The sequence below is a fragment of the Petaurus breviceps genome, unplaced genomic scaffold (genome assembly GCF_028583685.1).
Source record: "Petaurus breviceps papuanus isolate PSGF00001 unplaced genomic scaffold, PetGlider_PUasm1.0 91023, whole genome shotgun sequence".
In the NCBI taxonomy this organism is placed as follows: Eukaryota; Metazoa; Chordata; class Mammalia; order Diprotodontia; family Petauridae; genus Petaurus; species Petaurus breviceps.
In genome coordinates, this window is record NW_027187398.1 from 7,157,318 (window position 1) to 7,183,881 (window position 26,564).

At 45.8% G+C, this 26,564-nt stretch overlaps 1 protein-coding gene across 2 annotated transcripts; it reads left to right on the plus strand.

Annotated features, from left to right (window-relative positions):
• Positions 1-12: 12 nt before the first annotated feature.
• Positions 13-26,564, plus strand: ATP8B2 (ATPase phospholipid transporting 8B2). Of its 2 annotated transcripts, none has more exons than XM_069078065.1 (28): positions 13-161; positions 4,299-4,366; positions 8,219-8,277; positions 8,521-8,634; positions 8,755-8,853; positions 9,081-9,142; positions 9,244-9,316; positions 12,375-12,445; positions 12,669-12,748; positions 13,027-13,185; positions 13,432-13,520; positions 14,400-14,596; positions 17,410-17,618; positions 18,488-18,531; positions 18,911-19,076; positions 19,231-19,419; positions 19,609-19,724; positions 19,810-19,974; positions 20,062-20,173; positions 20,409-20,514; positions 20,711-20,855; positions 21,098-21,281; positions 21,453-21,676; positions 21,846-21,929; positions 22,325-22,570; positions 22,775-22,913; positions 23,831-23,961; positions 24,245-26,564. In XM_069078065.1, exons 2-28 carry the CDS (start codon positions 4,336-4,338, stop codon positions 24,521-24,523), a joined length of 3,573 nt encoding a protein of 1,190 aa, XP_068934166.1. In that variant the 5' UTR covers positions 13-161; positions 4,299-4,335; the 3' UTR covers positions 24,524-26,564. The 2 variants fall into 2 exon arrangements, with proteins under 2 accessions (XP_068934166.1, XP_068934165.1); XM_069078064.1 differs by lacking the exon at positions 13-161 and adding an exon at positions 5,801-5,946.

The window sequence follows — 26,564 nt, forward strand, 5'->3', positions numbered from 1 at the left end:
GACACAAAGTAGCGGCCCGAGGCCCTGGGGGGAGCTGGGGCTGTAGCTGGGGTGGGGGGGGCGGGAGCCCGCGGGGAGCCGAGCGCTCCCCGCCCCAGCCCCCGGCATGGGCAGGACAGGGCCACCGGGGCCGGGAGCTGGGCGCTGAAAGCTGAGGAGAGGTGAGGGGGCAGCGAAGCCCGGTGGGTGGTAGTGCGGGGGTGCTGAAGCGGCGAAAAGGGGATGAGTCAGGGGCATCGGGAGAGGGCAGAGCACGGAGCGCCTCGGGGATGATGAGAAGGGATAGAGGAGGGGAAGAGGGAGGTTCCTTTCGGTGCAAATAGAGGGGGAAATGGGGAGTAGGGATGAGACCTAGAGAAGATCGGGGGTCCTGGGGAACAGATAGGGAGGACAAGCCAGGGAGGAAAGGGAATTTTTGGGGAGGAGTGAGAGAAGGTGGAGAAATCAGTGAAATGGAAGGAGGGGGAGCTGACGACTGGCTAGAATGAGGATTGTTTAGGACATTTGGGGAAAGAGAGTAGCTATGGAAGCGAGGAAGGGCTGGTGGGATGAGCTGATAGGATTACTGGGAACTAGGAAATTCGAAATCTGGAGAGCCTAGGAGAAGCTCATGGAGGGGAGGGGCTTGGGAGATAATATTAAGCCGAGGAGAGATTTGGGGCTGAGTATTAAGAAGTGATATTGAAGAAAAAGAGATTTGGGAAAGAGCAGGAGACTGCTTGGTAAAAAAGAGATTTGGGGGGAATCTAGGACCGTCTGGGTGATTTTTATGTTTGAGTGTGGGATGGTAGAAAAACTGAAGATGGAGGGAGAATGGAGTAGTGAAGCTTTAAGAAGAGAATTGATAGAAAGAGAGCTAAATTCCTTTGTATGAGGGCCTTGCCCTTTACCTTAAAGCTGGGGAGAAGCAGATATTGACCAGTGGAAGGAAACTGGGCGCTATGGACTTCCAGGGTTCACTTCTTGATTTTGGGAAGTGGGTTTGTGGGAAAAGCAGTAATATAGGCTGCTTGGATTCCATTTTCTTTCATATTTATACTTAGACATATCCCTACATGTCTATTTCAAGATCCCCTGGAAAGGAGGGAAGGAACATTTGGGAGAGGGACTCTGTCTGGAGAGGGTAATAGCTTGGTTTAGGAAGAGGAGTTATTACAGCTATATTCTCCCTCTCTTCTGCCCTAAAGCAGCCCAACTTCTTTCCCATTGGTAGCTATTTATATGCAATGGGTATCTCTGGAAGGGACTGGAGGAGTTCGGTGGAATCTGGCAGCCAAGCTTGACCCTGAGCAGTCTCAGAGGCTAGGCTTGGGAGGAAGTTGAGGTGTGGACCCCCTCTCCCTTATCTCTCCCACTCTTCTTCCAGGTATAGAGTTCCTGAAACTGGATGGAGTTGGGGTGAGAGGACTCCCAAGGGTTGGGAGTTTAATTTTCCAGTCTGAATCTCCCCAGAGTCTGAGATGTTGAAATAATTTTCTTGGCAGGGATAGGAAGTATCTAAGACTCCTGAGAGGAGTTTATGTCTCTTTTGTTAACCACCTCCCATAGGATTCCCTCCCCAGGGCCTGATAGTGGTCTCCAAATTGCCTTCAAACCCCAGGGTGGGGCTGGGATTACTGATGGAGTCATGGAACCTCGTGATATCCTATCCTCACTTCATTTTTCTCCCCTCACCCCCATCACCCCACCCACCCATGAGTCATCCCCCAGACTGGGTGGGGTTAGTATCTTCAAAATGTGGATAAGATTGTATCTCCTACAATTTCTGAGCTAGACACCCCTAGGTTCTGAGGTTAGGAAGTGGGGCAGGGCAAAACTTTTGGCCAACTTGTTCCCTGATTTGGGATTTGAGGTGGGACTTTGAGCTAGCTTAGGGAGAACATGTATGTGTGTGACTGGGGCTCCGGCCAGAGTGTGTAATTACATAGGTTGAGTAGACAGGCAATTAGTATCTCTTGAGGCTGACAGGCTGTGGGGTGTGTCTCATAGACAGAGAAGGAGGGAAAGCTTCCACTCCTCAGATAAAGGGAAAAGGAGGTGGTAAAAGGGGCAGGTATCAGGTTGGCAACTTTCTCTGAACCAGGCTTAATTAGGGAGAAGATGATTCCAACATCCTCTTGGTGGACAAGCCATTTTAAACTCTTTGGGATATGTGAGGGGAGTGGAGAGAGAGAGAGACAGAGACAGAGAGACAGAGAGAGACAGAGAGACAGAGACAGAGAGAGAGAGAGAGAGAAACAGACAACAGAAAGGTCCCAGTATATAGCCTCATCCAATGTTCTCTGGGCAGGTGTGGAGTGCTCTCATGTTCCCAAGCTAGATGTTGTTGGTGGGGTAGTTCCTTGCAAGAACTTTGGAGACTTCTCCATCAAGCAGAGGAAAGAGAGCCAGTTAGCCAGCCCCATTTTCAGAGGAAGAGATTTTGGTGCTACTTGTACAGGAAGTGAGGGCCACACCTCTGATGAGAGAGCCTTGGGAGGAGGTAATAACAGGAGCTTCTGGAATGAGGGGAAAGGAAGTAGGGGCCTGAAGGGCGGGACCTACCCTCTTCCGGATACCCTGGCAGGTGCTTCCTGGCATACCCCACAAAGCTCCTTAACATTTGTCTTTGGAGGACTCTGCTTTCCAGAAAATACTCCCATTAGATTTCTCTCTCCCGTATATAGGCATCTACCTCTCCTTGAGAGCCTTGGAGGTTTCCCAAAGACAAAGCCAGGTTTGTTCTGTTGCCAGCTTTTCTCCCTACAAATAAGGATACCTTGCTTCTGGCAGCTGGGCCTGCCCCCCACCCAAAGTGTCACCAAGATGAGTTTAGAGAAAGGGGCATGACATAGGGGGTAAGCAGCAGCATCACTCTCTGAGATCATTGAGCAGTACAGGTAGGACCAGTTGCTGAAGGGCTGGAAGCTGGGGAAACCAGGATTTGGTGGACTGTTCAGTACTACAATTTATGAATACCCTGCTTGGTGTCAGGGATATCAATTTAAAAAATAAAATAAAGGATAGTTTCTGTTCTCAGGGAACTGATAATAGGGGACAAGAAGAATATACACAGTAACCATACTACAAGTTAGAATATAATTAAAACAGAGTTTTTGCTAAGCACAGAGGAGGTGCTTAAAAAGTGTTTGTTCAACTACCTGAATTAAAAGCTCATAAAGGGGTCAGCAGAAGAGATTTGAAGTCCATAGAGAGGAAGTAGTTCTTGAACTTGTTCTTAAAGGACTAAAGGACAATGATGACCTGATTTGAAAATGTGTCTATTGAAGGGGAATGGGGAAGTCCATAGGGTGTCAGTCAGTAAACATTTAATTAAATACCCACTAAGTACCAGACACTGTGCTAAGTTCCAGGGCTACCAAGAAAGGTCAAAGACAATCCCTGTCCTCAAGGAGTGTACAATCTAATGGGGGAGATAACATGCAAACAACTCTAAGATAAATAGGAAATAGTCCTGGGAGGGAAAGTACTATAATTAAGAGGGACTGAGAAAGGCCTCCTGTGGCAGGTAGGATTTTAGTTGGGACTTGAAGGAAGCCAGGGAAGCCAGGAGACAGAGATGAGGAGGGAGTGCATTCCATGCATGGGGGACAGCCAGTGAAAATACCCAGGTTCAGGAAATGGAGTGTCTCCTTTGAGAGCAACAAGGAGGTCAGTGTCAGTAAAGAGTATGTGTGGATAGTGGTGTAAGGTATAAGAAGAATGGAAAAGTGTGTATGTGTTTGGGGGAGGGGGGGTAAGTTAGGAAGGTGTGTGAACAGTAGAGGATTTTATATTTTATCCTGGATATGATAGGAAGCCACTGGGGTTTGTTGAAGGTGCTCGTGTGTGTATGTGTGCTCCAGCTCAAGTGTGAGATGATTAGACCTTTAGAAAACTCAAAATCACTGTAAGCAGTTAAATGGAGCATGTACTAGCTAGATTAGGGGAAAGATGTGGCAAGCAGGTCAACCAGCAGGCTGTTGCAGTAGTCCAGGAGTGAGATAAAGGTCTGTGCAGAACCAGGGTGGTGGTAGTATCAGAAGAGAAAAGGGATATTGTAGACATGTTGCAAAAATAAAATCAACAGGCGTTGGCAACAGATTGGACATGGAGAGTGATAGTGAATCAAGGATGACACCTAGGTTTCAAGTCTGGGGGGACTTGGAGGATACGTGTATAGCAGTAACAGGGAAGTTTGGAAGCAGGAGGAGCTTAAGGGAAAAGATTAAAAGTTCAGTTTTGGTCATGTTTAGTTTAAGATGTCCATAAGACCTCTAGTTCTGGATGTCATGTGTCCCCCTTCTTCCTCCCTCCAGGATCTCCCATGGGCTTGCCAGGATCGCTGTGGGTGAGATGGCATTGTGTACAAAAAAGCGCCCCCCAGGTAAGGAAGATAGGATGGGATAGCTCTTTGTAATCACTGTAGAAGTGTTAGTGCTTAAAGAGGAGTAGGAAAACAGCAAGGGGACCATAGGCAAGTAGAGTCAATAACACTGGACTTGACCTCTCCCCACCCTAGGATACAGAAAACTAAAGTTAAAAAAAAAATACCTTTGCACATAGATCCATAAATAATGATTAGATGAATCTTTATCAAGTCACTCTCTATAAGCCTGTTTACTCAAAATTAAAATAAGGGCATTAGATTGTGATCTCTAAAATCCCTTTCCATTCTGAATCCTATGTTCCTATGTATTGAAAGTCCCTATGGGAACAAATCTGACAGCAGTGGGGACAAGGATCCCAGAGCTCCCTTTCTATATCTTAGGGAGTACTTTGTGCTGCTGGTAGCAGAACAGGGTCAGTTGTGAGGAGGGACTGGAGATAGAGTGGTGTGGTGGATCTGGAGCCAGAACATTTGGGTTGGAATCCCGAGTTCAGGCTATTATCTCAAATCACTTTCCCACTGTGAACCTCAGTTTGATCATCTGTGAAATGAAGTGATTGTACTAGTTGAATTGTAAGATCTCTTTTAGCTAATAATAATAGATAGCCTATATACTTTACATATTAAATTAACTTTACATATTCATTCGATGCTGCCATCAACCACGTAAAATAGGTGTTATTATTCTAATCTTACAGATGAACAGACTCAGAGTTGTGACTTGACAGGGTCACACAGAACCTTTGAGCCTGCAGTAGTAAGGCCAGGGCCAGGCCAGTCACTGATATTTTTCCCTCATTCTTCATCACTTTTTCCATTCTCTGGCGTAACAACGAGGTCTCTCTGGGTTCCTTCTTTTCCTTCTTTCTTCCTTTCCCCAAACCCCATCCTTTCCTTCTACCACCCCCACCCCATCTTCCCCTTCTCCTACATCCCGCCCTACGCCGCCACCTTTCTCCACCCCATCCCCCAGTAGGGAGCTTCCCTGCAGTGGGAGCTGGTTGGAAGCGGTTGCCCCTGGAGACGCCGGTGATCCCGTAACCGTACTGGTTAATTCCTGAGAGATGGGAGGCTGAGGGGCGGGGAGGAGGGGGGGAGAGGTGGGGCTCGAGCGTTCTCTTTAGTCTACGCGGCGCGCTGGCAAGTGGGTTCTCCTTGCAGTCGTGGGAGGGGGCGGGACTCCGGGCGCGCACGCTTACGCGCGCCGTTGGGGGCGGTTGGGGGCGGGGCTGGATGGGGAGGGGAGGGGAGGGGGCATGCTGGGGGCGGTGGCGGCGACTGAGCGCGCGGCGGCCGCGAGGATGGCCGGGGAGGCTGGTTCGGCGCGCTCCCGGCGGCCGGGGCTCCCCTCAGAGCGGCCTCTGCTCCCTCTCCTCCCTGGGGGGCCTCCCGCCCGCCTCCTCCTGTTCCTCCTCCTTCTCCATTGAGGAGACAGGGAGGGAGGAAGGGACCCTGCGAACTGTCTGCACCCCTCACTGCTGCCGGGATCATGACGGTCCCCAAGGAGATGCCCGAGAAGTGGTCCCGGGCAGGGGTGCCCCCCGCCTGGAGTCGAAAGAAGCCCTCCTGGGGGACAGGTAACGGGAGAGAGCTCTCTTCATTCACCCCCATCCAGGATTTCTTCCTACCCCTCTCCTCTGACTGCTCTGCCCCTGTGACCTCTTCATCCTATCCCTGTGCCCTCCCATCTCTATGACCCTCCCTATCCCATCCCTTCGACTTCCCCATCCCAATTCAGTGGGCCCCCAACCCATCTTTGCATCCCCTATCCCTTCTCTCTGGCCCTCCATCCTATCTTTGTGGTCCTTCATCCCATATTTGTGTCCCCCCATTCCATCTCTGTGACCCTTCCCCAACCCATCTCTGTGGGTCCCCCCAAATCGTATATGTGTACGTACAAATTGTACACCTTTTCTCTCTGGTCCTCTGTCTCCTCTCTTTGACCCTCCATCCCCTCTTTGTGGCCCTCCATTCCATCTCTGAGACCTCCCCATCCCATTTCTGTGACCTCCCCTTTACCCCATCTCTGTCCCCCTCCATCCCATCTCTCTGACTTCCCCATCCCATCACCATGGCACCCTCCATATCTATGACCACTTATCCCTTGTCTGCAACCCCCTCTATCTGTTATCTTTCCCCCTTCTGACTCTTCTTTCTGTGACATCCCAATATCTATGTCCCCCTGCTTTATTCCTTGGACCCCCATCACATTTCTGTGACTGCCACTAATGGTCTATCTCTCTGACCCCCAACCCGTCAGTTCTTCCCCTTCCTTCCCCAAACCTCCACATCTTTAACACTAGCCCTCTTAGATACCTCTCCTCAAATTCCTCTTTCTTAACTCCTCATGACCTTCCCAATCACTTCATTCTCTAAGGTCCCCCCCCCCCCATCCAGGTCTGTGGGATTGCTGGCTGGTACTGTGGCCTCTTAATTTACACTCCTTATTCCTTCTTGCTATTTTGGGGAGTCTAGGTGGGGGGAGGGGCGGTGGTGCAGAACTAGCAGAGTTCCAGGATGGGGATATCTGTGGTTCAAGGGGACAGAAAAAAGGGAAAGCTCTGTTGGGAAGTTGTTGAGAGAAAGTGGTTGAGCAGGGAAAGGGACCCCTGGGATTGGGGCTGAGGAGGTGAGTGACATTGAGTTGATGTTTAGCACTGCAGTATGTTATGCAGGTGGTGTCCCAGTACACCTCCCCCTTCCTTCCTACCTCCTGCTTAAGTGTCTCTCAGGTTTAGAGAAGGCCAGAATTGCTGACTAAGGCAGCAGGAGCCCTTGTACTCCCCCCCTTTCTTAGCCTGAGGGTCATGGTAACCCCTGGGTATAAGTTGATACTGAGGTTGCCATTCATGGGTTAACCCTACAGTTCAGTGTGACTGGGGTTTGGGGGACTAATCTGTCCCTTTTGATACCTAAAGTCTATTTAGAAACTGTAGAAGGGGTTTAGGATAATTATATGTTGGACATATTCTTGGTAAACATCATTTAGGGTATATGTGGGGGAGAGAGAGCATGTAGCTGGAGAGCTAGAATATAACTGCTCTGACTGCATTCCCTTCTTCCCTTCACCCTCCTCTTCATTGTCCTCCTCTCCCGAAGTCCCTGTCTGAGTCTGCATGACCCATATCCCTGACCTCTCCCCCCTCCCTCTGACTTGAAGATGAGCTTTGAAATAAGCTGATGTCATCGTGGGCCAGTAAGGAGCCAGTCTTGGGGACATGTGACAGTCAGTGGCTCCTGTTGGGGAGACTGCACATGGGCCTGGGACACTGCAGCAGCAGCGTAGTTTCTTGGGACACTATGACTCTCCTCCTATTCATCTAGTGTCTCCCCTTTGCCCCCACCCTTTATGACCTTCATTTGAGTGATGGGGTAGTGCTTTGCACTATAGCTGTAGTAGTGAAAGTAGATAGAGAAAGGGAAAAGGGATTATTTCTTCACCTACAATGCCTTCTTGAATAAGATGACTAAATTGACGATGCCAAGGGATCTGAGGGTTCCCCAGCAGCATTCTTTTAGCTGGCTACAAAGATAACAGGGGTTAAAGAAATTGAGTGCCAGCAGTTGAAATGCATATTGAGGAAAAGAGAAAGCTATGTTGGCTGTGGCATTTTCTGTAGTGTGGGTAATATCTGCATAGCTGTGTTTTGGGAAGAGAAACTTGATATGGATTTTTCCCCCAGGAATGGGGTCTATGTGTGAATTAACCCTCTTGTTATAACTATAATAAGCTAAAGGAGCCAACTGTTTTAAGAGGAAAGCAGAACCCCTACAGAATGGAGTAGGAGTGATGAGATAGTAGGTTGGTCTCAAGTTCTCTGCTGACACTCATTCTTGTGTCTGTTGTAGAGGAAGAGAGGCGGGCACGGGCCAATGACCGAGAATACAATGAGAAGTTCCAGTATGCGGTGAGTGATCTTGTTCCAGTCTCTACTGTGCATTTCTTTTACCCAAAGGAAAGATGTCAAAATTAAACCGAAGTGGATATATATATATCTTTCTATTGGTATTCTGGGACTGTTGTGGGGCCAGTTTCCTGGGCCACTTCACATCTGTTGCTGCTCATGCATTTTTCATTTAGTTACATGTCAGTGGAATAGGATGTAGCCACCCCATATTCATCAGTTACCCCCACCCTTTCCCTTCCACAGAGTAACTGCATCAAGACCTCCAAGTACAACATTGTCACCTTCCTGCCTGTCAACCTCTTTGAACAGTTCCAGGAAGTTGCCAATACCTACTTCTTGTTCCTCCTCATTCTGCAGGTGAGTGACCCTTATACTGTATGTTGCACTAACCTCAGAAAAGTAGAGGAAGGTAGAGAAGGAAATGAGAGGAGTGAGGCAAGGCAATTGAAGAGGGATACATGTTTTTTTCCTTTGTAGTTGATCCCACAGATCTCTTCCTTGTCCTGGTTCACCACCATTGTGCCTTTGGTTCTTGTCCTTACCATCACCGCTGTAAAAGATGCCACTGATGATTATGTGAGTTATTTTTCATCCTCTATTCTTTATACCCTCCTTCCAACAAAAGTTAGTGGATATCTTGGCATGCCTAACTTGGTCCTATCTACTGGGACCAAATGGAATTATCCTGAGTGGTCTTTGTTCTAGTCATCCCCTAAAACCATCTTAATCTGATAACTGGGAGACAAGAAGGAGCTGGGGGATACAGTGTCTTTCACCTCCTCAGGTCTTTCTTTTCTCTTCAGTTCCGCCACAAGAGTGATAACCAGGTGAATAACCGACAGTCTCAGGTGCTGATCAGTGGAATGTAAGTATCTACCTAATGAAAGAAGCTTTGGGTATGGATGGTGCCTCTTCAAGAACTAGACTAGTTTCTGCTGCTGCTTTTCTTTTTCTCATCTTCTGCAGCCTCCAGCAAGAACAATGGATGAATGTCCGTGTTGGTGATATTATAAAGCTAGAAAATAACCAGTTTGTGGCGGTAAGAAATAATACAACATTCTGGGCATGTAAGATTCATTCTAATCTTTGGCAGAATAGGATGGTTGCTCCATTTAGGAATGCCTGCACTGGGTAGGGTACTCTCAGCTAAGTGGCCCAGTAGATAGAGTTAGGGCCTAGAGTCAGGAAAACCCGAGTTCAAATCCAGCCTGTAGACACTTACTAGCTATGTGACCCTGGGCAAGTCATGTAATCTTTGTCTATTTTAGTTTCTTCTCTGTAAATTGGGCATGGTAATAATAGCATCTACATGGGGTGGCTAGGTGGTGCAGTGAGTAAAGCGCCAGCCCTGGAGTCAGGAGGACCTGAGTTCAGTTCCGGCCTCAAACACAACACCCACACAAAAAAACTAGCCATGTAACCTTGGGCAAGTTACTTAACCCCAATTGCCCTCCAAAAAGGCAAAAAAAAAGTATTTGGGGCATCCAGGTAGAACAGTGAGTAAGAGCACCGGCCCCAGAGTCGGGATGACCTGGGATAGTATCCGGAATCTGGGTTCAGACACTCAGCACCCACCCAGAAACACCTGGCCATGTAACCTTGAGCAAGTTACTTAACCCCAATTTCTTTAATAAAAAAAAATAATAATAGCATCTACTTTCCAGGGTTATTATGAGGGTAAGATGAGATAGTTATAAAGTGCTTTGCAAACCTTAAAGTACTATATAAATGCTAGCTATTATCATCTCTTGGTGAATCAACTCAAGTACTAGCTTCTACTCTTGAATTTCTTTCCCCCGATTGTGTTTTGCCAAATGTCATCCCTGAGTTACTCCTACCATCTGCCTTCTTCCCTTCTATTCATGTGTGCTGCTGAACAGAGCTGGAGGAAATCATGAAACTGGGTACACTACACATTTGTATTATCTGATCTAAACTGAGTTCTCACTGCAGCAAGGCAATCATTTTACTCTTCCCTAATTGATTTACTGTCCCACTTTTCACAGTGGTTGTTCCAAATCTTCTGTTCTCCCTTCATGTCTCTCATGTCACTCCCTCCCTCAGCTGAAGACCTTGCCTCATACTTCACTGAAAAACTTAAGGCTGTTTGCTAAGAGTTCCTTCTTATTATTCCTCCTTTATTCTGGTCTTGCATGGAGAAGTAGCACTTCTTGCCCCAGTCCAATCCCTCTACATGCACACTTGATCCCAGCCCCTCCTATCTTCCCCAGAAGATTGCCCCCACTATCGTGTCCTCTCTCTTTTTAATCTTCAATTTCTCCTTATCTACTAGGTCCTTTTCTAGTGCCTTCATTCCTATGTTTTTCAACATCCTTGAAAAAAAACAAAAACAAGCCTCTTACTTGATCTCACTATCTCTGCTATTTGTAGTCCTATATCTCTCCTCCCCTTCTTGGAAAAACTATTGGCTAGTTTCTACCTGGTGCCTCTTCTTCCTCTCCTTTTATTTGCTTCTAAATCCTTTGTGGTCTAGTTTCCTCTAGTTGAAACTACATTCTTCAAAATTATTATTGATCTTTTAATTGATGAATCTAATGACTTTTCCTAAATTCTCATCATCCATCTTTACCTTTCAGTTGATTACTTTTGCTCCTGGAAACCTTCTGGGTTTTTTGTTTTTCTTTCTTTTTTTTTTTTAGACAGTGCTCTCTCTTGATTCTCAGTGTGCTTTGCTTATTCTTCATCCATGTCAAATATGCTAACTACAGGTATCCCTCATTCTGTCCTGGGCCCTTTTTCTTCTTCCTGTGTACTCTCACTTGGTGATCTCATCAGCTCTCCCATAGATTCTATTATCATCACTATGTGACTCTCAGATCTAAATATCCATCTCTAATCTCTATCCTGTCCTCTATTCCTGTATTAACAACTGCTTCTAAGACATCTTGAACTTGGTTTCCTATAGGCATCTTAAACTCAACATTTCCAGAACTGAATTCGTTATCTCCACCCCCTCCAGATGCTCCCCTTTTCCATACTTACCTATGACTGTTGTGGGTATTGCTATCCTCTTAGTCACCTAGACTCACAATCTCAGGGTCACCTTTGAAATGATTTACTCTTACCCCTCATGTATCCAATTTGCTGCTGAGTTTTAGTATTTTTATCTTTACAACCTCTCTTATATGTCCCCTTCTATCCATTCACAGAGGTGCCATTGTAGTTGAGGTCCTCATTACCTGGCAACTGGACTATTGCAATAGCCTTCTGATTGGCCTCCCTGCCTCAAGGCCCTCCCTACTCCAAACCATTCTCCACTGAACTGCCAAAATGATCTTCCTAAAACACAGAGTTGACCATATTATCCTTCTCACTCAGTAGATTCTAGTGGTTCCCTGATATCTCTGGGATCAAATATAGAATCTTTTGTTTGGCTTTTAAAGCCCTCTTCCTGCATTTCAGATCTTCTTATTCTTTACTCATTCCCCAACCCCCACATGCCCTAAGATCCTGCTATATTGGCTTAGTTGCTATTCTTTGTACATGATACTCTCCTCTTCCAACTACAGGCCTTTGTACTGTATCACTTCCATGCCTGCGATGCTCTTATCCTCTCCTCCAATTTTTAGCTTCTTTCCCTGTTTTCATATATGACTCACCTCATACCTACCTTCTGCAGGAAGCTTTTCTTGGTGCACCTAACTGCTAGTATCTTCCCCTTTGAGATTACCTTACATCATGTACAAGAAAATATCTTCATGCTTCTCTTTCCCATTAAAATGTGAGATCCTCAAGGGCAGGGACTTGTTTTTGGCTGTTTTTTGGTTTTGTTTTCCTTTGTTTTTGCTTTTCTTTGTGTCCTCAGAGCTTAGTACAGAGCTTGGAATACAGTAAATACTTAATGCTTATTTGTTGACTAACTGACTGTTTCCCTCTTTAAAAAAAAATAGAAGATTTATTTTCTGAGTGGGACCTCTGTATTTTTTTTCCTATGAGGTTTGGATCACATTCTATTTTCTCTTCAAGTATGTAAACAGACCCAGAACTATGTGCAATAGGAGCTAAGTTGGGGGCAGTGAATGATGCTGTTAGGGTTGCAGGGTTACCATCACCACCTCATGGAATTCTCTCTCCAGGCGGATCTCCTTCTCCTCTCCAGCAGTGAACCCCATGGATTATGCTACATAGAGACAGCAGAATTGGATGGGTAAGCATAAAAATGTATTATCCTAAACCTTACATCTCATTTCCTACTATGATTAAAAAAATGATTTGGTAAGATCTTCTTAGTTCTAGATTCTATACTTACTTGGGAATTGAGGAGTGGGAGGGCTTTTGTAAGCAGGGTTGAGAAGTCAGACCCTCTGTGGTGCCCATGGGAAGAATGTAGGGGAGAAGGAAGTTAGAATTCTGAGGAACTATCATTCCAGGGAGACCAACATGAAAGTACGACAGGCGATTCCTGTGACCTCAGAACTGGGGGACATCAATAAGCTAGCCAAATTTGATGGTGAGTAGAACTAGGAGAGCCAGTCTTTGGCCAGGATTGGGTGGTTTGGTGGGAATATGTTTCAATCTTTTCTTTTTTCTTTTTCTTTTTTTTAAGCTTTTGGCCATATCCACTAATATCTATAACTTAGAGGGTTTTTTTTGTGAAAACATCATGGGTTATAGATTCTTACTGTTGCTATGTGTGTTTTGACATGAGTCTACTTTCTTCTCCCAGTTTGGTTGCTTCTTGGAATGTCTGCCATGGCTAAGCCAGTAACACTGTTGTCCTCACTTCAGGTGAAGTTATTTGTGAACCCCCCAACAACAAGCTGGATAAGTTCAGTGGCACCCTTTACTGGAAGGAGAACAAGTTTCCCCTGAGCAACCAGAATATGCTACTTCGGGGTTGTGTGCTCCGCAACACTGAGTGGTGCTTTGGGCTGGTCATCTTTGCAGGTGAGCTTCCCAAAGGCCAAGGAGTTGAGAGGCAGTTAGGAATTCAATCCAGTGATTGAGGTTGTGCAGCAAGAAAAGATTTTGAGTCTAATAGAATGTATAAGGGCAAGGATATCAGCCCCAAATTTTAGCAATATAATCTGCATTTACCTGAATTTTTGGTGAGGTTCTATATTCTGGAAATGAGGGCAGAATCTTTGAGGAAAGTCTCTCATTTAACTTTCCCAACTTACCATTTCCTTTCAGGTCCTGACACGAAGTTGATGCAAAACAGTGGTAGGACAAAGTTTAAGAGGACGAGCATTGATCGTCTAATGAATACTCTGGTGCTCTGGGTAAGGCTGGATGCTGTTGGGGCTTTTGTATCTCCTGTGGTCTCTTTTCCATAGTTATCATTCCAGTTTTGAATTTTGGTTTAAAAGTCACTAGCAAGACATCCAGTTAAAGGCTGTATTTATTTCAGGATCTTTTAGATCTGGAAAATGTTACAAGAACCTTAGTAACACATGCACAAATCAACAACAAAGACAATTACAGTGGATCTCTTCCTGTGGATCCCAGCTGTATGGATGACCTAGTAGGACATGTGCCCTAATGCAGCTTTTCAGCCAGAGACAGGGGACTAGTCCTTGAGGGTTGTTTTCTCTTTGACTGATTACAGTACCTGCATTGGAGTGGGGAAGGAATTATGTAGAAAACATTGCTATTTTGGAGGGAAATAATGGGGTCTTTCTTTTACCCCTTCTCAGGATAGAATCCCAGAGGGAAAATTTCCGACTTAATTCTGGCAGTTTCTAAAATTCTCTCTTGCTTCGTTAGAAATCTGAGTACTGCTCCCCTTTTTGTGCCCCTCTGCCCACCCCTGACACACTCTAGGAAGACTGACGCCAACTTCTGTGGTGAAGGAGCTTCCGCCCTGGTCCTGATCAGGCTGTTGGCAGACTTCGCCTGAGTTAATATGGCAGAAATTGGCGCTCAGTGGATTTGGATCGCCCCCTGGTGGCCCCTGAACACTAACATTTTCAGCTTTGTGAACTACAGATTTATCCCAAGTAAGCAGGGAAGCTGCCTCCTGTTTGAGGGGTCGTCAGAATGGAAGTAGTACCTTCTTTCAACCCGTTGGCCCCGTTGGCATTTGGCTAGGTGTTGTTACATGGTAGTAAGGTGACTTGCCCCTCCCAAATAGTACTGATCTTCCATCCTTTCTCCAACAGATCTTTGGATTCTTGGTCTGCATGGGGGTGATCCTGGCTATTGGTAATGCCATCTGGGAGTATGAGGTCGGAGCACGCTTCCAGGTCTACCTGCCATGGGATGAGGCAGTGGACAGTGCCTTTTTCTCCGGCTTTCTCTCATTCTGGTCCTACATAATCATCCTCAACACTGTGGTGCCCATTTCACTCTATGTCAGGTATGTGCTTCCTCTGCCTTGGAAATATTAGGAGCTCCTTAGCAATTCTTCATATTTATGAGTCTGTTGTTATAATTCCAAAGAAAGTACCTTGGAGTTCTCATAAGACAAAAAGGTGAAACAGTAATATTACCTGGTTATCTTTGTATCATCCCTCTCGTCACAGTAACTAGATATTTTGTGATAAATTTATATGAAAATCAAATTAATTAAACAAATTTAACATATACTGTCTACTTATGTTCAAGTCATCGAACTAGGTACATTAAAGACCATTGTCCCTAAGAAGCTTATAACCTTACAAACCTATATATAAATAACTTTGATATATGCCATTATGGAATGAATGGTGCAAAGAAAATGTCATAGGAGTTCAGAGAAGGAGGAAATTATTTCTGAATGGGGTGAGCGGGGAAAGCTTCTTGGAGGAGGTGGCTTTTGAAGAATGAGCATTATGACAGAAATGAGGGTTGAAGGTATTCAAAGTCAAGGGAATCAAGGCATGAATAGAATTAGGAAGGGGCAATACATATTCTGGTTTAACCAGAACATGGGCTATATATTGGACAGTAGAGACAGGTAAGCCTGGACAGACAGGTGAGATTCAAGTTATAGACAGATTTGCGTGTGAGGTTCTGAAGAATCTTATTTTATTCAATAGGCCTTGAGAAGCCATTGAAAGTTTGGAAGTATTGAAATGATATGTACTAGTGGTTCTTTAGGAAAAATCAGTCAGTGAAAATAGGTTGGGAAATCAGCAGAGGAAGGGAGGGATTTATGTGCTCACATTGTCAAGAACACTGGACCTAGAGCCCTGAGGCCCATATTGGCTCTACCATTGACTAGCAATGTGACTTTGGATAGATCTCTTCACTTGTCTGGAACCCTTCCAGCAATGGGGTTGGACTAAATGATCTCCAAGATCCTTTCTAAACTTGAAAATTTATGATTCTGTACCTTTCCTTTCTTTCTAAATGCCTTGGACTTGAGATTTTTGTCTGGAAGCAATTTTGCAGATAACATTTTAAAAAAATCCTCAGGTCTGCTGCCTTTTGTTTTGACTCATCAAAACAATCCTTAGTCTTTCATATTCTGTATTCTGGCAGTGGTGTAGTTGATGGATGGTGAGGAATTCAAAAGGAAGGGAGAACCTTTACTTTGAGAAATGAGCCCAGAAATGAGTGGAGCTCTGGGTTCTTGTTCTGACTGTGCCATTCATTAGCCAGATGACTGCAGGCAAGTCATTTATAACATCCCGATGAATCAGTTTTCTCACATGAAAAATGAGATTGATAATACTTGTTCCACCTACTTAACAGGAATATTGAAAAAAGTAAAGGACCCAATCAGTAGTTTGGAAAGCACTTAAAAATCAAAATACCATACATCTGTCTTGGAGAGGCATGATTATATGTACTATTCAAGTGTTTGCTGTGGCTCCTACATCTTCTTTATGAACTTTCTTCTTGTCCTCCAAGGCTGCCCAAGAAAGATTCTTTCTTGGTGAGGAGAGAGGAAATGAGGCTTCTTTATAATAAAATTGACTTTTTAAAGGAAGTCATTCAGATTAGTAGTGATGTATGTTGATGTATGTAGTAGTGTATGTTGGTTTATGTTGCAGAGGTTTAAAACAATTTTTTTATACTACTGTCTCTTTTGAATAGCCTACCCAGAAGAAACCTTCCTTGTAACAAAGAAAGTGCTTTTAAGCAAAATAAATGGAAAAATTGATCATGTATGACATTGTATACCTCATTCTCCACCTGTAACCCACCACCTCTCTGCTGAGAGAAGAGAGGTGTATTTTATCATTAGACCTCTGGGCTTAAGATTAGTCATTGCATTGATCTCACTCAAGAAAAAATCCTCTTTTCAAGGCTCATCAGGTTGAAATTGGGAGTGGGAGGGGGTGTTTGGTAAACTGGGCAGAGTGTTTGTTTTTAGGAGATTTCATTGACACCCAGATTTTTCCTACTATTTTAATTGAATTTTGATGGGATCTATAATCAGAATTGGGAGCAGAGTACTAGGATGCTATGAGCTCAGTGTCTCTTTAGCTCTTTTTTTTTTCTGAAAATACCAACTGCCCATATCCCCCAGTTAATTAGAGATAAAAGATAGAAAAACATTTTGAAAAGTTAAAGAAAACTCCCACTTCAAAACTTTGCATAGGTACAGTGTATTGACCTCCAAGTTTCCTTGTTCCCTGCCTCTTCTTTCAGAGTGCTTCACAATAGGTGTGGGTTCAAAAACCAGGTTATAAGACCCATTCCTGCCTTGCATTTGGGAGGTCAAGAAATCCTGTCTAGAAGCTCCTTTTTGGTTCTTTCCACAATACAGTTTGCCCTGGCATGCCCAACAACCTCACTATTTTTCTCTTTTCTTCCCTCTCATACTTTCTCTTGTTTTTTTCTCTGCATGGTTTCTGTCATTATTAGCCCTGAGGTAAGAATGAAGTTCCCTTTCTAGTTAGCAGCCCTTCCTCTTCCTTTACCTGTGGTCCTCCTGCCTGCTCTGGTCTTTTCCACTTTTCTGTCTGGAGAGAGACTCGCGGGCAGGGGTTGGCGTGGTTCCTTTGCCATGTATAAGTGGCCAACCCCATCCCTGGGCACGGTTTTCCCCTCCTGCTCCTAGGTTCCTGCATTATTCTTGTTTCTCCCCTGGCAGATGTCCTTGGTAGAAGTCTGCAGCTAATGAATGCCCTGTGGTTCTTGTGGGTGGTGTTCCTTCTCCCTTATCCTGTTAGATTGTGGTCTCTAGGGATGGTCTTAACCTTTATCTTCTTCTCCATCACTTGCCCTGGCCCCATGCAGTGTGGAAGTGATTCGCCTTGGCCACAGCTACTTCATCAACTGGGACAAGAAGATGTACTGTGTGAAGAAGAGGACGCCTGCAGAGGCGCGTACCACAACACTGAATGAGGAGCTAGGTCAAGTGGAGTACATCTTCTCTGACAAGACAGGCACCCTTACACAGAATATCATGATCTTCAATAAGTGCTCCATTTATGGGCACAGCTATGGTGAGGCCCTCACTGGTGTTTGGGTTTAGAGTATGGGAGGGAATTTAGGGGCTTAGTCCTCAATGGGAGGGTTTTTTCATTATTTGGGAATTTGCTTCTCCTTATGTGGACTGCAATGAAGACCTATGAAAGGGTCAATTTTAAATACTTTTGGGGTAGGTGATATGAGTATTTCTTCCCTTATACTCTGTTCATGTTGCCCTGGTCCTACCTCCAGGGTACGGGGGAGTTCCTTGGCTGATAGGAAGCCTGAGAAACTGGCCACTGAGTGGCACTTCTAGGCTGAGCTCTGAGTCTCCAGGTGGATCTGCAGGCAGTACCTTCTGTCTGCTGCACAGGGGCCTCGTGAGTCTCTGGGAAATGGCCTTGGGTTTTCTCATGTGCCCTGTAGATTGGCTGCCATGCTGTAGTGGGTAGCAGCCCTTATAGCTGAGCTGCTGGCACAGCATGGAAAGGAACTGATGATTTTGCAGAGCTTAAACCCCTGTAGTGACTGCTTCTTGCATTAACCTTAACGTAATGGCCACCATTAGTATTTGTTTGGGTTTTTTTTTTTTTTGAAGTGTGGACCTGGTAGAATGAGAGGCTTTTTGGGAAGCATGGATGAGTACTAGAATGAGAATTGTCTATGGGGAGAATGCTGTGAGTTGGGTGGAGTATCAGATGGCGCCTTCAGTCAGTACGAGTTACAGCCCCAAGTTGCCCTTAGAATAGTTTTATGATGTAAGTAATTCTATCTGAAAGATTTGGGTACAGGATTCCATGTACCTGATGGAAAGCTTCCCTTTGCCCCCTACCCCCTCCTTGCTCTAACATACCAGCTCTAACCTATCTCTTTCTCTCTCTCCTGGGCTGTGTGTGGTTGGCAGGCGATGTCTTTGATGTCCTGGGACACAAGGCTGAATTGGGAGAGGTAGGACCCAGTCTCATTTATTATTCTAATATAGTCACTAAACATGGACAAGGTTCAACTGTATTAACTTATAGCAAGGAGTCATCTAAGGGCAAGAATTGTTGGGAGGAAATGTGAGAATGCTGCCTTCTGGTCTGATGACCTAGTACTACCCTGTGCCTCATTAATGGTTTGTCTTCAGGCACTGAAGGTGGAGCAGTGAGGCCTGCTTGGGGGCATGTTAGGTTTCAAAAGGGGTTGGCAGTGGGGAGAGGAAGCTCAGTGTGCATACTGACTAGGCATAGGATGAGGGGCAGCACCTTCCTTGGAATTCAGCTGAGCAACCTCCCTTGATTGTGGCCACATGGCCACTCTCACACTCAGCTTGTGTCTGTTCTAGAGGCCTGAGCCTATTGACTTCTCTTTCAACCCTCTGGCTGACAAGAAATTCTTATTCTGGGACCCGAGCCTGCTAGAAGCAGTGAAGGTGGGGGACCCCCACACTCACGAGTTCTTTCGGCTCCTTTCACTGTGTCACACGGTCATGTCTGAAGAAAAGAATGAAGGTGAGGAGAGGAGCTGGACTCAGCTGTTGATGTTGGCTCATTAGTTGCTTTCTTGGGGTTTTTGTTCTTCTTTGAATCCAGGCATAGGCTTCCTGGATATGGCAGTCCTTTGAGTGAGTGACTACTCATATTGAGCTTGTTTTGTCCTCACCAGGGGAGCTTTACTACAAAGCTCAGTCCCCAGATGAGGGGGCACTGGTCACTGCGGCCAGGAACTTTGGCTTCGTGTTCCGTTCACGCACTCCAAAGACAATCACTGTTCATGAGATGGGCAAATCCATTACCTACCAGCTCCTGGCCATTCTGGACTTCAACAATATTCGCAAACGCATGTCAGTCATAGGTGAGGTCAATGGCCTAGGGCAATGTTGGGAGGTAGTTCCATCCTGGAGTGGGTGAAGTCCTGCATTCTGAGGAGGGTCCTGCCTCCAGGCCAACGGGTACTTGAAATCTAGTGTTAGGATATAGGAGAGGACTCTGTGGGGGCCATTACCTTCCTGAATCTTTCTGGGAACTTCTTTCCCAATTACAGTACGGAATCCAGAGGGAAAGATCCGACTATACTGCAAAGGAGCTGATACTATCCTGTTGGAGAGACTCCACCCATCCAACCAAGAACTGCTCAATACCACCACTGATCATCTGAATGTGAGTGTGGAGAACTCTGACTTCCTGCCAACTCTGAGCACCGTTTTGGGAGCCAAAGGTTTTGACCCCTGCTTTTATCTCCCAGGAATATGCAGGGGATGGGCTACGGACTTTGGTCCTGGCCTACAAAGATCTGGAAGAAGACTACTATGAGGAGTGGGCAGAAAGACGCCTCAGAGCCAGCTTGGCCCAGGACAGCAGGGAGGACAGATTGGCCAGTGTCTATGAGGAAGTTGAAAATGACATGATGGTATGGGACGTGGGACCTGCGTTCTGGGGGCTGTGGATGGAAAACATTGATGAGACCTCAACCCTTTTTAACTATGGTCTTTTTCAGCTACTGGGTGCAACAGCCATTGAAGACAAATTACAACAAGGGGTCCCAGAGACAATTGCTCTTCTGACTCTGGCCAATATTAAGATTTGGGTGCTAACTGGAGATAAGCAAGGTGAGATCACTTGTGTGATATTTATCTAACTCAAGATATTTTGTTTATATTTTTCTCCTCTGCTGAGTTGATCCCTCTAGTGAAAAAAGCTTGAGTCTGTAGATTTTATAACTGGTCAATTCCTCTATTGAGTTTAAGTCTCCTGAATACCCTCTTCCCAGCTCCCAGGACAGAGGAGATTCTGCTCACTCCCAGTGCTTTCTGTCTATTAAATCTTGAGTTTTTCCTTTGCTAGAGACTGCAGTAAATATTGGCTATTCCTGCAAGATGCTGACAGATGACATGACAGAAGTGTTTATTGTCACTGGGCACACTGTTCTGGAGGTGCGGGAAGAGCTCAGGTGAGAAGCCTGAGGTGGTGGTGGGGCTAGCCCTGTCTGCTCCATGGTGGCAAGGTTGTGGGTACTGGGCCAGCTTGGTCAAAGCTGGGAAATTTCCTTGTTCCTGTTTAGACTGAGTTTCAAGTTCTTATTCCCTTGAGAAATGCTGCAGTACATGCTCTCTACTCAACCTAGCCCATTCATTTTCTCTGATTAGGAAAGCCCGGGAGAAGATGATGGAGTCATCTCGCACAGTAGGCAATGGCTTCTCTTACCAGGAGAAGCTTTCCTCTTCCAAGCTTACCTCTGTCTTGGAGGCTATTGCTGGAGAATATGCCCTGGTCATCAATGGTCATAGCCTGGTAAGGGAATATCATCCCATATCTCAGACCTGAGGCTCACTGGAAGCCTTCACTCTGTGGAGTTTGAATAGTCAGAAAAACAGTATATCATTGTCCAGTTTTCTGAGATCTTTCCATGTAGTCTTCACCTACTAGTCTGTCCTCATTCTGCTTGTCTTCAGAGGAAGTTAGTGATGGTGGTTGGGGGAGGAGGTGAATTTCTGGGAACTAGGGCAGTCTGAGACATGTCCTTTACTTCCCAGGCCCATGCCCTGGAAGCAGATATGGAGCTGGAGTTCCTGGAGACAGCCTGTGCTTGCAAAGCAGTCATTTGTTGCCGGGTGACCCCCTTGCAGAAGGCTCAGGTGGTGGAATTGGTGAAGAAGTACAAGAAGGCTGTGACCCTTGCCATCGGGGATGGTGCCAATGATGTCAGCATGATCAAAAGTGAGCCCTTGATGCTTGTGTTGGATGTGCAGGCTTATGGGGGTATTTTCTTTTTCTGGAGTATTTTAGGCCCACCTAATTCCAGCTCTTGGGAACAAGGTTAAGGGAATAAGGAAAGGCCTGGGACTGTGTTTATGGATTTCTTGACCTTCCCACCTTTTCTCTCTGCAGCTGCCCACATCGGAGTGGGGATCAGTGGACAGGAAGGGATACAGGCAGTGCTGGCCTCAGATTACTCCTTCTCTCAGTTCAAGTTCCTACAGCGCCTTCTGCTGGTGCACGGGCGTTGGTCCTACCTGCGCATGTGCAAGTTCCTTTGTTATTTCTTCTATAAGAATTTTGCTTTCACCATGGTCCACTTCTGGTTCGGCTTCTTCTGTGGCTTCTCAGCCCAGGTATTGAGTGCTTACGGTCCTTCCATGCAGTTGGCTTTAGAGAGGAAGCTGAGGAATGCCTCCAACTTAGTAGTTTGCTAATTTGAGATGGCATCCTCCCATCACCTGTTCTCTCTGCCCTTTCTGTCCCTGTGCACTTATGCCTCTTTCCATATCTCCTTTTCTATAGACCGTCTATGATCAATATTTCATCACGCTCTATAACATTGTATACACCTCGCTCCCAGTCCTGGCCATGGGGGTCTTTGATCAGGTATGAGTTGTTGATGTTTAAGAGGGCTTCACTGAATAATTCTATACAGTTGGAAGAATATGACGTTATATCAGCTGTTGCCTGCTTATGAGGGAAGCAAGCTTGCCTGGCTGGGGAGGATATGTGCTTTCCACTCTGAAATACATGCAGTTGACTTGGAGCTGAGACCATGTCTCCTTGTCATTGTCAGTTAAATACCAGGGTGTCTGTGTAGGGGTGCACATGGTTGGCTTGAGACTAAATCCATTTGGCAGAAGATCTGAGAGGGAGGAAAGAGAAAAGAGGCCAGTTTGGGGCATTTGTTAACTGACACCAAGGCAGAATTTAGGGTGGCACATTTCCTTGTAAACCTAAAACTGACTACTCCAGTCGCTGCATGAATTACCCTCTTACAGGATGTCCCTGAACAGCGGAGCATGGAATACCCCAAACTCTATGAGCCAGGCCAGCTCAACCTTCTTTTTAACAAGCGGGAATTCTTCATCTGCATAGCCCAAGGCATCTACACTTCAGTACTCATGTTCTTTATCCCCTATGGAGTGTTTGCTGAGGCCACTCGGGATGACGGTACCCAGCTGGCTGACTACCAGTCCTTTGCTGTCACTGTGGCCACCTCATTGGTCATTGTAGTCAGTGTCCAGGTATGGAGCATCTCAGTATGCTTTGCACCTCCTTCCCCACTCTGACCCCTGGGTAAGGTTGATCTTGCTCAGTCACTTCCCTGTTTGGATTCTTTCATGGGGGGGCTCCCTTGGCATATGCTCTTCTGGGCATCATGGTTTCATTCCCCTGATTTATGGGCTGTAGTTGCCCTTTCTGCTTTTGATTTCCTTTCTCCTTCCCAGATTGGACTGGATACAGGTTACTGGACAGCCATCAACCACTTCTTCATCTGGGGAAGCTTGGCTGTTTACTTTGCCATCCTCTTCGCCATGCACAGCAAGGGGCTTTTTGAGATGTTTCCCAACCAGTTCCGATTTGTGGGTGAGTCCCCAAAGTGCCTCATTTTGGATAAGTAAGGGAATTAAACATTGCCTATGGCCCTCCCAGCTGAGGATCCTAGAGTCTTTATTACTTTTATAATTAATTCAATCCAGTATTTTTCATGTGCCAGCATTGTGTTACCAGTAATGTGTCAGGCACTCTGGGAGACATGAAGATAATTAAGATGTCATGTCTACTTTTTAAAGGAACACAGAATCTGATGGAGAGAAGATTCATACAAATAAGTTCATTACAGTACAGCTTGTAATAAAGGTGGTAGCAGAATAAACAATAAGAATTCATAAGAGACAATGAGAATTTCAGGCTGGGGAAATCAAGGAAGGCTTTTTGGAGGAGTAGACATTTTAAGTGGCCTTTGAAGGGTAGATGGGATTTTGATTAGTAGTGATTGTGGTTGAGCAAAAGTTCAGAGGTGGGATCAGGCAAAGGATGGATAGAGAATGGTGAGTAGTCCAGGTTGACTTGTGTAAAGGCTATGTGTAGGACAGTAGAGGGAGGGAAAGTAGAAAAGGTAGTTTTGGGCCAGAGTGTAGTTGTGCTTGAATGCCAGGCTAATGAGTTTGAGTGTTATTCAGTAGAAAGTGCTTAAAAGTTTTTGACTTCAAGACTGATAGGATCGTAGTAGTGCTTTAGGAAGATGAATATGGCTGGATATATTAGAGGGGAAAGGGCATAAAATTAATTTGGAAAGACTATTGGAATGACAAGGAAAGGATGAATGTAAAAGATTGTGAAGGAAAAATGAACAGGACTAGGACTTGGTGATGTGGGAAATAATCCTGTAATTCTGAGTCTCGATGACAGGAATAGGAATTTGAAAGTTGGGAGATCATCCCTTGGCCTTTCCCTCAGCTTCTCTACTCCCTTGGTCTGATAATTGTTTTCTCCTTCCATAGGTAATGCCCAGAACACATTGGCCCAACCCACAGTCTGGTTCACAATTGTGCTCACCACAGTGGTCTGCATCATGCCTGTGGTAGCCTTTCGCTTCCTAAAGTTGGACCTCAAACCCGAACTTTCAGACACGGTGAGAGGCCAGGCATCTTTGTGTGGGGAGTGTCAGGGAAAGCTAAGCTGTTGGTATGGTGGTGGGCTTGAAAGGGAAGCATGTTGAGATGAGTCCTGTGCCTCTAGTTTCTAGATTGCCCAGGGATCAAGGATGGATCGATGGTGGTCAGTTGTCCCTCATCCTAAATACTTTGAATTCTGTTTGCCCTCCTTCAGGCCAGGCTAGAGCTTTGGCCATAGATGTTGTACCATTTCTGCTCCTTTCCTGACCCTTTTTGTGAGCCTTTTTTGTCATGCCTTAGGTCCGCTATACACAGCTGGTGAGGAAGAAACAGAAGGCCCAGCACCGATGCATGCGGCGAGTGGGCCGCACAGGCTCTCGGCGCTCTGGCTATGCCTTCTCCCACCAAGAGGGCTTTGGGGAGCTCATCATGTCTGGAAAAAATATGCGGCTCAGTTCTCTTGCTCTCTCAAGCTTCACCACGCGCTCCAGTTCCAGCTGGATTGAGACTCTACGCAGGAAGAAGAGTGACAGTGCCAGCAGCCCTAGTGGTGGGGCTGAGAAACCCCTCAAAGGGTGATGGGCTACAACCTGGGACACCCCTGTGGCGGTGACCGGGATGTGCTGAGACGCTTGCTTTGCCTGGGTGCTGGACTTAGTACCTAGGTACCAGCCTGGCACTGAGGAAACAGAGTGCCTGAGAAGCTGTTTCTGGTTTCCTCTTTGCTTGGTGGTGGTCTCCCCATGTCTTGCCACCAACATTCTTTCCTTTTTGCTGTTCCCACCAAGAATGGCTGAAAAAGTCCTCAGCTGAGGGGGCTCAGAAGTAGGCCAGTGGAGAGGATGGAGATACTGAGAGCAGAGCTGGGGTCAGAGAAGACCACTTTCAGTAGGGGAACACAGATATGGAACCAAAAACAAAAAGAGGACCTTTTGCAGAAAGAGCTGTTCCCACTCTGCCTGGGAGTCCACAGGTTGGATGGATGAAAGGGGAAAGTGGGACTCACTAAATCTCCTTATTTTTTTACTCCTAATCCTTGAGGGAACCGAAAGATTCCCTGTTCCTGAATTACACAAGAATGTATTATGCTGGGAAGCCCGGAAGCTGTTGGGGCCTGGGGCCCCTCACACCCTGTCATGTGTCATACGCTGGTTCATGTTTGTATTTGGTTCGGTTTATTTTCTTATTTGGTAAGTGGAGGAGGCCTTTGTGGTGATTTCTCTGTTCTGGTTGATATCCTGACTCCTAGGGAAGAAAGTTGGTGCACACTGTGCCCGTCTCAGAATCTCAGCCCCATGTGGGTATGGAAGCACATGCAGAAGAGACATTGTCAGGGGATTTACTTTAGCCCATCTAGCAGTCTGGGAGTAGCTTACATAAGGGGCAGCCTGAGGGAGGCATTTTGATCCTTTCCCCTCCCTCATTTTTTGGTTCAAGTGTAGCACTCTCCTGTTCTAGCACCAGGATCTTGGGGGTCCTTGCCTGCATCCCTGGGTACCAGGACTGTTTGAGTGCTGACTAGGGCCTGTGTGATGGTAGGGAATAGAGAGTCAAGTCTTTATTAAGCTGCACCCAAGAAGAACTTAGACCCAGAAGAAAAAATGTGAGCTTTTCCTTATTTTAATTTGAACTACCTCCCCCAGCACCCCAAATCTGGCTCTGTCCCAATCTCTGTTTGTAGAGAGCCTTGGTCACAGCAAAAAGAGGAACTTGACCCTGCTACTACTCATTCCTTCCCCTTTTTCCCCTGAACATAAATTAAGTAATCTCTGATCCTCCAACAACCCTGAGATGAGAAGCATGGCTGGGCCATGCCCTAGTTCTGAATCATGCCTTGCCCCCTCCCAGCAGCCTCTGAAGGAACTACTTTTTTGGGTCTAAGCAGTAGGTTGTTTCTTGCCCCATTCCTCATTATAGGTTTTATAAGAAGAGGTACAATGCCTCAAGCTCCAGAAGTGGACTTAGTGGACCTGGGTCCCTGGGGCTGCATGTACAGAAAGACAGTTGTCTCTGACCCCTTGTGCTGTGCCCTCATCACCCACAATGATAGTTTTCCTCCATTTCCAAATCAACCTTGGGTAAACCCCCTTTTCTTCTTTGAGGGATGGTGTGGATTTTAATGGTTTGATTTGGGGGCCTGTGAGGAAGAATTTTACTGAGGCAAAGGGAAAAGGGGTCCAGAGTGGATGGAGTCTGGAGAAGAATGGCCCTGTCAGTCATGCAGTCTACAAACTTTTACATCATGTCTGTCTTGGTGTCTCTCTCAAGGCGAGAGTCAGATTTTTATACCAAAGAGGAAATGATTTTTTTTTTTCATGTTTGGTTTGTCCAATATATATACATATATGTGTATATATATATATATATATATATATATGTGTGTGTGTGTATGTGTGTGTGTGTTTGTGTCTGTGTGTGTATACACACACGCATACACACACAGTTATATATTATTTTTGGTTCTCTCTCTTGTTTTTGAGGGAGGGGGGAAGTGCTAAGTTGCATTGAGCTGTAATTAAGGAACATTCCATATAATTTATGACACATTTCTATACTTGCAAATTGTATCATTTTATGGGTATAAAGAGAAAGCCTTTTATAAAATTACTGTTTCTGAGAA

What these genes read in the sequence shown, in the direction of transcription:
- ATP8B2 (XM_069078064.1), top strand. Translation starts at nt 5,859, where the DNA reads ATGACGGTCCCCAAGGAGATGCCCGAGAAGTGGTCCCGGGCAGGGGTG. An exon ending in AAGATGCCACTGATGATTAT is followed by an intron (nt 8,854 to 9,080) that starts GTGAGTTATTTT and finishes TTTTCTCTTCAG; the next exon opens with TTCCGCCACAAGAGTGATAA. An exon ending in TAAGCTAGCCAAATTTGATG is followed by an intron (nt 12,749 to 13,026) that starts GTGAGTAGAACT and finishes TCCTCACTTCAG; the next exon opens with GTGAAGTTATTTGTGAACCC.